The sequence below is a fragment of the Taudactylus pleione genome, unplaced genomic scaffold (genome assembly GCF_031769625.1).
Source record: "Taudactylus pleione unplaced genomic scaffold, aTauple2 ptg000077l, whole genome shotgun sequence".
NCBI classification, from domain to species: domain Eukaryota; kingdom Metazoa; phylum Chordata; class Amphibia; order Anura; family Myobatrachidae; genus Taudactylus; species Taudactylus pleione.
In genome coordinates, this window is record NW_028284479.1 from 4,174,645 (window position 1) to 4,187,366 (window position 12,722).

A 12,722-nucleotide genomic window follows, 5' to 3' on the forward strand; every position below is an offset into this window, starting at 1 on the left:
AATTTTCCAACCATACCCATCCTTTAGACTCCGAAGGCAAAGGACCACAAAATATGGTCGAAAGCCTTCTCAGTATCCAAAGTGAAAGAGGGCAATTTCTGACTATAAATGGAGTGGATCAATTCTATACTCCTTGTGTTGTCTGATGCTTGGAGATCCAGTATAAAGCCCACCTAGTCTGGATGGATCAGATGGGTAAGGAGGAAGCTAATCAATTAGCTAAAATTTTAGCATAAATTATAAGAACTACGTTTAGCAGAGAGATAGGCCTATAGTTGGAGCACTGTGTGTTGTCGCTGTCCGGTTTCGGAATCACGATGATATCTGCTTGTGTGAAAACTGACATGAAGGACCCTCCAAAACACTTAATGAGGGACGTGAGGTGGGGGGGGGGGGAGGGGGAGGGGGGGGCGAGCTCCTTCACAAAGGTTTAAGAATACTGAGCTTTAAATCAGTCTGGACCTGGGGCAGCTGAGGCTCGCATAGATTTAGTAGCAGCAGTCGTCTCCTGTACCGAGATGTCTTCATGAAACATCGAAAGCTGGGATTCCGAAACAGGGGGATAGTCGACAAATACGAGCGCATTCCCTCAGATTTACTACAAGATGTCAAAGGGGGCTCTGGTAAATTATAAAGGGAGCTGTAATACTTTCTAAACTCCTCCACCATTACCATAGGATCATGGGTAGTGGTACCTAACTTGTGAGAATCATTTATCAATCATATTCATATCTTGTTTATGTCTCAGTTTATTTGCTAAGAGAGTATTGATTTTGTCAGCCTTATCATAAAACCGCTGACACAGCTTCTGCAAAATAACTGCATCCGATAGACAGCATTCAGCTGGCCTTTAAGGTATTTTATCTGGGATAGAAGAGAGGTAGTGGGAGAAGTTTTATGTTGAGCTAACAAGACAAATATTTGGGATTCTAGGGATAACATTTCTTTAGTCACTTTTTACCATATAACGGATGCTTTTGCTATAAGTTGGCCTCTGATGAAGGCTTTGTGTGCTTCCCAGATAATTTAGGGGGAAGCTCAGGAGAGTTGTTTTCACTAACGTAATGTAACATAGGTGTCTTCGTGTCTGAGAGGGTCGAGGGGTGTAATAAAAAAAAGAATCATCTAGGCGCCACTTACGCGCTCCGTGACATGTCTTTAAAATATCTAAAAGGATATAAACTCCCATGTGATCAGTCCATGTAATTGGAGAGATACCAGCATTAATGACATGAGAGAATTATTGAGAGACGTGGATTATGTCTTTATGAGAAAAGTGTTGGTGTGGTGCAGAGTAGTGGGAACAGTCCCTAGCCGAGAAGTGCCTAAGGAGCCAGGAGCCACATAAATTAAATTGTTTAAGGGATAATGTAAGAGTGAGGGAAGCCCGGGAAGAGTTAACATCTTTTTTGTGATTTAGGGGTGCCAGATCTCTCTAAGTGAGGATCAATAACAGTGTTTAAGTTCTCACCCAGAATTATGTGCCCCTGTGCGACCCTTCCAATATGTCTAAACAAGGAGCAAAAGAAATGGGATTGGTCTTGGTTGGTGGCGAATACTGAGATCAGAGCGAGAACCTCCGAACGAAGGGTACCAAACATTATCACGTAGCACCTTTCCAGATCTGCTATCGTTTTAGTGTGTGCAAATGGAATACTACGATGAATCAAAATTGCAACCCCCAATTTTTACAGTCTGCGGATGCAAAGAATGTCTGGTTAAATTGCTCCCTTGAAGCCGAGAATACATATTAATTTTTATTATTAAATATAGCAACAGAATATAATTTTCTTTTCTTCATCATCAGGAACTAAATATTCAAGTTTATTGAATAAAAAATAGAATTTTGGTAGTTACCGATAAAACTCTTTCTCCGATTCCATAGGGACACTGGAGTATAGACAGATGATGAGAGGAGCCTGGCACTTTAAATATTATTAAGAATAGCAGTTGGCTCCTACCCCTTTAGACCCCACTGACCTTAATTAAAATTAACCAAGCAGAAACGAAGAGTAGAAATATAAGTGAAAGGAAGAACTGGAGAAGGAGGTACCAACCAAGAAAATATCCAAGGACCGAAATAGCAATAAAAGTGTTACAAACCAAACAGATACACTGCAGACAACCAATATGCTGCTGCAAATCAACCAGAGAACATTGAAACAAGGAACAGCACCAACAGGGCGTCCAGTGTCTCCTATGGAATCAGAGAAAGAGATTTATCGCTAAGTACCAAAATCCTGTTTTCTCTTTCATCCACTAGGGGACACTGGAGTGTACACTGGGGTTGTCCCAAAGCCGACCGCCCAGGTGGAAACGTGCTGAGAACTTGCAGAACCATGCAACCAAACCACAATTCAGTGGTCGTAAAGGAATCAAAAAGGTAGAATGTAACCAAAAGTATGAACTGTGGACCAAGTAACCACACAGAAAAGGTGAGAAGCAGAAGTTCCACCCTTTGTTAGCCCACGATGTCCCAACCGAATGCATAGAAAAAAAAAAAAAAAAGAGCGATGGAACTAGATGTAGGTCAATCAATGATGCCGTAAGTCTGAAACAGACTAATCCACCTGGAAAAGGTTTGTTTAGAAGCAGTGCATCCCCTTGTGGAGGCATCATAGAACACAACCAAAAATCAGTTTTCTTGAAGAAGTACGAGAACATAGGCTCGAAGAGCCCTAACCACAGCCAGAGACGGCAACGATACACTGTCAGTTGACAAAAAAGGTACCCCAATGGGTTGAGTAACCTGTAAGGCAGAGACCACCCTTTTGGCAAAAAGGCAGACCTCAAGCAAAGCTCCACCCGAGAAAAAATGACAGGATAAAGCCCCAAGCTCACACCCACCAAGCTGACGCGAGAGTTAACAGCAGAGAAATATGCGAGATCTACCACGTCCAGGGGCTCAGAAAGCTTTGTAGACCTGGTAGCAGAGCCAAAAGACATTGACAGAAGATGGATAAGGCAGCAACTTGCAGCCTCAGTGGGCCCAGATGAAAGACCAGCTACCACTCCCACCTGGAGGATCAGAATAAGTCGGGACAGCCGAACGGAGGTAACTGAAAACCACGGCATTCACACCAAGCGACATAAGTCTTCCAAATGCGATGGTAGTGTGCCACCGACATTGGCTTCCTGACCCAAGCATAGTGGGAGTAACAGTATCCAGAATACCTTGCGCTTGAGGAACGAGTCTGCAACAGCCACGCCATATAACAAGATGCTGTAATGCGGGGTACAACAGAAACTGCTAAAGAAGATTCGGCCCGCATGTTAACAGCCAAGGCCCACCTGTGAGAAGCTGCAGAAGAACAGAGTACCACACTCGGCGAGGGCAATCCGGAGCCACCAGGAGGTCTGTTGTGAACTCGTGGTTGATGCATTTGAGGAACCAGAAAGTCTGTCCAGCCGTAACGGGAATCTTAAACCCGACTGGAACCTCACCGAAGACCACTAACCTTGTGGACTGGAGGAACTAAAGGTGAGAAGGAGACAAACTAGGTGTAACCTCCGACATTGCAACACTCACATGTACACCGAAGGAACACAAAAGGATTCCGTCCTTTCTTTCCCCCTTTTTTTTTTTTTTTTAATATACATATACCATCTGGAGACACTAAACCTGGAGTAAAGGTAAAGGATGGGGATGAGTAAAAGAACGCACTCAGTAAAACATCAGACAAGAGACTCTCTTGCCACCACCTCATACAAGAAATGTTCAGGGAAAAGGACAGAGAGGTGCCGATGTTAACGTAATAGGCCCATTCAGTGTACCTGCAGAAGGGTTCTAAAGGGTTCTGTGAAAAAAGAGTCTGCCTAGAAATGGGTGGAGCAAGCGCCTTACCTGCAGCCAACCAGTAGTCGCATGATTTCCTCAAAGATGTACTGACTCGAGATGAACGGTACAGACACATGCATCGTTAGGCAGGTAGGGTAATAAAAAGTTTCTGTGTACGTGGTCCGAGACCCCAATGTTTACATCTTGGTCTGTGGACTGGAGCTGCTTCAGCCTAGAAAACTAGCAGAGGTGTTAGTGGAGACATATATAGACCACAGTCTATGCCTCATAGAATAACAGTGCACAGAACGAGAAAGAGCCACAGTTATTCATATGGGAGGAAAAAATTAGCTCTCAGGCTCAAGGATAACTGGATCAGGAGTCAGGCCCAGCTATACCGCCCCGTAACATGAGTGTGCACCCTGCATATAGAATTATAGATATAAGAAATGAGAGATAGAGAGGCCAAGCAGTACAGTACAGACCTGCTACTGTCCATCAGCTGCCATGAAACACATAGCGGAATCAGTAATACAATAATCTATTGTACCTGAAAACGCTTACCATACCCATTTGGAATGTAAAGTATGTTAGATAATAGTGATCCCACCTGAAGGACGGATATTGACTAAGGGATAATATAGTCACAGGATGTGTCGGATAATTGTAACCGGTAGGAGATATATGGTGTGTCGGACCGAGTCATAACCCAGTAAACGTTGCCTAAAAAATTTTCTACCCATAGTACAATCTTGAGTTAAAAAGACAAATGCAGAAAGGTCCAACTCCGTAAGTAGGGAAAAAAACCTAAGGTGTGTTCCCACAGTGTACGCTAGAGGGATAGTTCCAGGCTGAGTTTTAATTCACACACACAATGCATAAAGCCTCTGATTTAGTATGAGCAGTGGTATGGAGCCAAAGGGAAAGTGTTCGATAAGAGACAGAGAATGAGGAGGAACAATGCTTCTGCAGACACAATGTATGTCAGGTAATGCATATTGCTCCAGGAAGAAGGGATAATGTTTGAAAGGTCATTCACCTTAACTACTGATCCAAGAGCGTAACTACAGTGGGTGCGGGGAGCTAGTTGCTACGGGCCTGAGGGCCCAGCCCTCTCCCTGCACTGAGCTAGCTTTTTCTAGTCTCACCAGTGCAATACGCAGGTCATCTGCAGTCACAGTAAACAGAAAAATCCCAGAAAGGTCTTCCCAGGTGTACCCAACACAGGAGTATAATGTTGCAGTTTCTGTACAGGGCGAACATTGTAATGTAGGTAGGCTCTTAGGGTGGAAAGCCAAACTGGTGTGAGAGTGGTACCCTATAAGGGCAGGTGTCTGCTAATTACAGCTGCAGTTAGAGTTTTATGTTAGGTGTGCGCTGTCGTATAGACGAATTAGAGAGTATGAGCCTGTTACTCTGCCCAATAATCAGCACTGATATATGCATAGCATGGAAGTTAAGCTACTACAATAATGGCAACAATACATCTGCTTGTGAGAAAGATATTATCAGAGATCTATCTAAAATCTTTGGGAGCGCAACTGTGGTATATGGTAGACCGAGGTTGCACTATCTGTGGAGGAATGCACCCAGCAATGCCAAATAACGGAGTAACCCCGAGATATCAGACGAAAGAGATGCACTTGCCGCTGAGCTTATGATATATTCAGGTAAGTACAGACAGTTACCGGCCACACCTGAAACCGACATTTTAAGGTAACAGTGGTAAGCTTAGTACCTCACCTACTAGTATATTTGTGGAAAGTAGGAGGAAAACCTAAGAACCCGAAAGAAACCAAAACATGCAAGGGGAGAATATGCAAACTTCACACAGTTAGAGCCATGGTGGAATCAAACCCATGACCACCGTGCTGTGAGGCAGTAATGCTAACCATTACACCCTCTGAGCTGATAGAAACATGCAGCATGACTCCTAATGTCAGATTAAAGAAATTTGAGGTAATCCATCTGGCAATGGAAGGCTTGGATACCGGCCGTCTTCTCTTAGAAGCATCAATTAAGACCAAAAGTGACTCGGTCAGTTGAATTAGAGATGTACGGTCAATGCAGATCTTCACAGCCTGGACCACATCCAAAAGCCCTAACGGTGCAGGAACAGAAGACGAGTCCGGCCCGGGAAAAGCCAGGAGAATACATATACTGATTGAGATGGAACTTGGGAAACCACCTTTAGAAGAAAAGAAGGCTTAGCCCATAAAACCACTCTGTTAGGATGAAAAATTACCAATGGAGGCTTACAAGATAAGGCTGCCAACTCCGAGGCGCACCAAGTAGATGCAATGGCCAGCAGAAAAAACCTTCAATGTAAGGTACCACACCTCCAAAAACTTAAGAGTCTCGAAGGGAGGCCACTGGAGAGCCTCCATCACCACATTCAAATCCCATGGAAAAACGTATGAAGCTGAAATTGCAGCACCCCTTGCAGGAAGGTCTGACTCTCCGAAATGATGGCCAAACGCCTCTGAAAGAGAATGAACAGGGCAGAAACTTGACCCTTGATAGAAGAAAGGTGAAGGCTCTGAGATGCACTATCCTGAAGGAAAGCCAAGAGACATGGCAATCTAAATGCAGCTGGAGAGATACTCAGACGCTCACGCCAGGAAATGTACATCTTCCAGACCTGGTAAATTCTAGAAGTGACCGGTTTACCAGTCCTAATCACGGACGGGGGTGTGGTCGATGAAACGCAGACATGCCAGTGCATGTGAACGTCATTGCATGGGCGTGCATAAATTATCCACTGCGATGCCCTAAGCAGTCAGTATTACAGGTACTTAATTGAGTGAATTATTTCTGAATAGCATGGGCAATTAGTCTTCATGGTTCTAATGGGATAGAGGCATATAAATCAAATAAAGCTATAGGGCAGTGGTTCCCAAACTTTTTTGAATCACGGCACCCTGGAGTATCAGCATTCTTTTCACGGCACCCCTGGGTCAAAACTTTTCTTATAAATTCAGCACAAATTCAATTTAGAAAATTGTGCTTATATGTCACCCTTAGGTTCAGTTATGTGGTGGCTGACAGGGCTACGCTTCTTTTTGTCCATATATTTTTTGATTGTCATCCATTATCACTGGTTTTGCCGATCACACTGACTAAAAATCATTTTATTTGGTACCCCTGCAAGTGCCCTGAAGGAAGCACTGCGATAGGTAATGTGCTCACTTAAATCTACAATGAGTAACCTAAAGACTCCCTAAAAAAAAAATCCACTTTATAAATGAAACAATTAACAGTTTACAGCAGACAAACAGAGAAACTGTGCCCACCCTACAGCCCGCTGGCAACAACACTAGCCACCTAAAAATATGCAAAGCAAAGCTCTGGGTTTTTGTTTATTACTGTCACTTAGTAGGTGCAGTTGGAAATTGATCTAAACCACAGACAAAACAGAGCCAAATGCTAACTGCATTGAAACCATTAGGCCAGTAGTTCCCAAACGTTTTTGTATCACGGCGCCCTAGAGTATCAGTATTGTTTTCACGGTACCCCTAAGCCAAAAGTTTGCTATTGAGAAATTCGGAAAAAAAAAATGTAGTGAAGTAAATTGTGCTGACCTGTCATCCTTAGGCTCAATTATGTGGTGGTGGACAGATTTGCACTTCTGTTTGTCCACATATTTACATTACATCGACCATATATAATTTGATTTGGTACTGGACCACCAACCTGAGGCACCCCTGCAAGTGTCCTGAGGCACCCCAGGGTGCCATGGCTCACAGTTCGGGAACCACTGCACTAGGCAATAATGGTCATGATCTGCTGGGCAATATGAGGGTAATGATGTATAGAAGCAGCAGCCAAAACCCAAATCAAGATCACAGACACCTCATTAATTCAAATATCTAATTTGTCACTCAACGGTTCTGTGTTTCACTATTATTCACTAACAGTTATTTATACAGCACATTCATATTGTTCAGCGATTTACAGAGAATATTTGGCCATTCACATCACACCCTGTCCAAGTGGAGCTTACAATCTATATTGCCTACCACATGGACACACAAACACAATAGAGTTTTCTTTTGTAAGAAGCCAATTAAACTACCATTATGTTTTAGACTGTGGGAGGAAATGGAGCACCAGGAGGAAACGTACACCAAAACAGGGAGAACATACAAACACTAAACAGATAGTGTCCTCATTGGAATTAAACCCATTACCTCAGTACTGTGAGGAGGCAATGCTAACCGCTACACATTTGAGAATATTAATCATGTATACAATGAAAATGTGTTAAAATAGCAAAAGAATATCTAAGCAAAATTATTTATTTTGAATCAATTCAATTGTGCAAGATATACTCTTGATTTGCAGCTTACGGTGTGTAGGCCTGCCTACAATCACCACATAAAATACACTAATAGACAGCATGGGAGCCATTATAAAGTTAGGTACCATGCAGTAACTATTTATACCCATCAGTATTTCACACACATGATGACAATTTAGAAAGAATTATGTACAGGTATTTTAACCTGAAAGACTGATAGGTGAAAGGTATGAGATGTAGACCAGGACATAAAACAGTTTAAAGAACATACCTACCTACATACACAATCAAAATGCATTTCCAGTTTTTTATACAACTCATGTAACTTTATATATTTGACATGCTAGGAACAATGTATCCTAGTAGCAACCAATCACTAAAACCACCCAAACAGGAAAACCTGAAAACTGTTCATACAGAAAATGCCAACATTCAGTTTTAGAAACTGGGTAACTCAGTAAGATAATTAACTATTGAAAAAGTTTTAACTTAATAAGGCCGTGAGGTCAAGAAAAATGTGTGAAAAGTGTTACTTAACAGCTGACATGTGAATATTTTTGTTGCAGGTTTTACCAACTTTGAATAATAAAACACATATACACATATAACTATGTCAGCAGCCACTAATTCAACGACACAAACGGGGATTGTGTATTTCCTATTATTACTATAACAGGCTCATATTTTGTCCACAAGACATTATTATTTTCAGGATAAATAAACTGTAATATCTTGGTACCTTGTAACAATAGAATGTATTGCAGCCATAATCAGAAAGAAAAAAAAAAAAAAAAACTAAAACATTTAATAAACTATACCAGTTCTAAATAAACATAATATAAATCTAACAAACTAAAAATACATACTAACTTTTACATTTCTAAAATAGTGCTGCTAATTGACCGCAGCGGGGCTATCCAATTAACCCCAAAATGCCGTCCGACGCCGGTACTTACCGTGGATATTTTTCGGGACCTGATGTGTCCCGAAAAATAATCCACGATAATCGCCGTTTGTTCACCACCTAAATGGTGAAAACACATAGGTACGCAAACTAATCGTGGGTCCTATGTGTTTTCAGGAGAACTATCCTATTATTTCTACCGAAATAATAGGATAGGGTGGAAAAAAACAATTGGCGAAAAATCTCCGTTTTTCACCGATTGCGGCTATCCATTAGCGCCCGAACAATGTTCGGGCTAATAGGATACCTCCCTATGAGTTGTTATCCTTCCGTTATATTCTTTCGTAGATGCTGACTGGTACTAAATTCAGGGGAAGTACCATGTTTTAAAGATTTTTAATCCTTGAAGTTATAGCCCAGGAAATGCCACTAATCTTCAGTGTTGACCATCTGCACAGAACATTTTTCTTTAGAATTACTACATTCAAGTTATTTGTTGGAGAAGTTTAAATATGTTCAAGAATGATACAGTACCCAAGTTTCATAAATATAGTAAATCAATGACCACTTACTCAAACAGTGTGATCTACAGCAAAGTACTAATAAACAAACTTTGGGCCTGATTCAGAGCCGCTCGTAAGCGGCCGCTCGTTCGCTCTGAGCGATGTTCGCACATCTGCGCATGCGTATGGGTCGTAATGCGCATGCGCCAACCAGTCAGTGCGGTCGGAAATCATGTGCTCGCAAAATAGCGAGTGCCTGCTAATTTGAGTGACAGAATGAGGCGTTTGTGGGTGGTAACAGGGGAAGGTGCTTGAAAACGGGGAGTGGAGATCCGAACGCAGGCGTGCCAAACTGTCAAAACGGGCGTTTTAAGGGTGTGCATAATTAACAAAGCAGCGTCATTGACCACGTTGTCTTTTAGCCTGAACTGCTCGCATGATTGCGGTAGGAAAATGCTACCACAAGAATAGCGAGCAGTTCATACGCCATTCGATGTACTCGATTAATCAAATAAATAGCGGAGATGACGTATGATGCGAACGGCCAAGGGGCGTCTTTACAAAATAGCGAGCGCATGTTTCGGACGCTCGCTCGGACATAGAGGCGACAACAGACCGCAAAGAGCGAGCGCTCAATTTAAATAGCCAGCCCCTTTTTCTGAACGAGCGAGCGCAAATAGCGTCCGGCTCTGAATGAGGTCCTTTGTTCTTTGTAGCTCTTCCTTTAGCCTGTGTATGTCATGCTCACATGAAAACCTCAACAGGAACACCTGTCTATTAGTTTAAGTACCACTGTCCTGATTATGGTGCCCTGTGCATAAGGGAACTGACTTTTCTATGAATCAACTGTCAAAAAGAATATCAATGTTCAAAACATTCTAAGTTTCCTATATAAATCGTTAAATAAGCTAAACGCAAACTATTTTCAAGCTATTCCAACGCAGGATTGACATGGCCCAAATCATCCTGAAATCCAACCTCTGTCATTAGCAATCCCTACTACACTATTCCTGTAGTGAGTTAGCACCGTACTAGCATACAGGAGCTCTAATCTAAGAAAGCAAACAGACAAACATTGAAGGTTTTGCTATAGTAACGCTTTAGTAAAGCATTCTTCCAGACGCTCGTAACGGATGGTTTGACAGTCCTTTCCAAACATAACAGACTCCACATATTACTTGCCAATCTTCAATACAATGTCACACATAGAATTTGCTACAATGAGCTCTGTACATTTAAACCACTCACTTTGAAGCAGCCCTTCTAGTTTTCTTTAATTGTGACCCAGTATTTTGGGTTTCATCAAGCTCTATGCAGTCTTCTTCCATTGTTACATCATCTTCCACACTGCCACCTTCTGCAATACCATTCTTTGTTTTGTCCATTCTTTTCTTCCTAAGGTCCTGGGAGGGAGCCACTAATAAATCTGCAGGGTAGTATTCATTGCTGTAAGGAATCATTGAAACAAGTGGTTATATGATCCGCATTGTTATATGATCCGAATACTCTAGATTACAGCATCCTAAAGACAGACAATGTTTTGCACCATACACTCTTCTCCATACAGTGTACCAGTTACGCTCCAGTCATAAACACTTCCAAGGCACTTCCGGCACTCCTGTTACTACAAGCAATTCACATCTTCTGTAACTCACTCAATAAATCAAGTAATTCAATACATATCAATTATGCCATCAGTTTAACTACATGAATTAATTTTCTTATTCTATTTATTTCTATAAATGAAAAGTAAAGTAACAAAATATAAATTTTCTCTGATGTTTGTATCGGCACAGAGACACTAGGTAAACAAACCAAATGCACAACATCAGAGAATACAGACCTGAGTAGGCTCATATACAAGTTACAGAGAAAGGATTTAACATTAAGTACAAACAATTTCCATTTGTTCTTCTGAAAGTGATGATACAAACGCTGGGCTGTGACAAAGACACCCTATAAATAGGAAGAAAAGAATGCCCAAGGAGAAATAGTCATGTCACTAGGTGTTCCTAGGACAAGATCAGAAAGACAGCACATCCAACTCATGGCTAATAAGGAGCCCAGAGAAAATCTTCAGTTGGGAAGGAAAGGACCAGCAAAGAACCAGCTTATCTTTGTGAAACCCAGGAAAGGCTAAGCGTTAATACCTAAAAACTCATACGGCACATGCACCCAACGGTGTATACGCACAGAGGCACAGTTGCAATTGAGGCGCATGGTATCATAATTGTACTGGAAATGTGCTGGACGTTACAGGGCGGTGATTGAGAGGTGGCTATTCAGATGCACGGAAATGGTCAGTGTTATGGGTGTGTTATGGGAGTGTCGCAGGCGTGTCGTGAAGTGGTTGCTTACACAGATGCTTAATCACTCACATTCGGAGCCATACTCAGATGACAAATCTGCACCTTCCATAGGATTGGTTTGAGTTTCAAAGGTGCAACCGATGGTGGCCTACAAAGCAGTAATATAGCATCTAAAGATGCTCAAAGAGGGTGTCTCAGTCCTTGTACACCAGGGAAAAGGCTGATACTAGCGATAGCATATAGTCTCCGTAGCTTTTTATTTAGGGACCTATAGCTGGCCCCAGATAGACTTTTCCCACTCAGGAAAGTTGGAAAATTGGAAAAGGCATTTAAGGCAGAACCAGCTTCACTTTATTCTGTTTTGCTGTAGGAAAATAGATTTCCCTTCCATAGCATCCTTAATAAATTTCTCTTGTTCAAGACCAAAAAGTCTTCCTTAAAAAAACATATAGAACTCCCCGGTTCATTATACGTATTCTAGGATACATATTCTTCTTAGCCACAACCTGACCCTTAAACTTCACTCAGCCAGGATCCATCCAATGGTCTGGTAGGACCATTGTCCGATTACTGCCAATCAATTAGCATGGCCTCCCGATACAAAAAGACCAACGACTCGAGATACCCATCTTTATCTATTAGACTCCAGATTCTGGAACATCAACATAAGCTCTCTCCTACTGCAACCATTCTAGAAGAACGTAAGGCCAGTTGAGATCTGAACCTTCTTCTCTCTGAACGCACTGCTCGGTCTTTGAAACATACATTTTATGAGAAAGGCGACAAGGTGGATAGGCTCTTGGCCTCTAGGCTGAGGGCTTCTATATCAAAGAATAATATTCTAGCTCTTAAAACGACCACGGGTACTCTTTCCTATAATCGTGACCCCATTAATAAAGAGTTCCAATTATTTTACTCCAAATTGTAT

The 12,722-nt window shown here is 41.9% G+C and overlaps 1 protein-coding gene across 1 annotated transcript in view; it reads right to left on the reverse strand.

Moving 5' to 3' along the window:
* The window catches only part of UTP20 (UTP20 small subunit processome component), a 184,114-nt gene that overhangs the window by 101,200 nt on the left and 70,192 nt on the right, over window positions 1–12,722 (reverse strand). Inside the window, exon 22 of the mRNA XM_088467851.1 lies at window positions 10,734–10,931. Coding sequence (XP_088323977.1) covers window positions 10,734–10,931 — 198 coding nt within the window. The remainder of the gene's footprint in view (window positions 1–10,733; window positions 10,932–12,722) is intronic.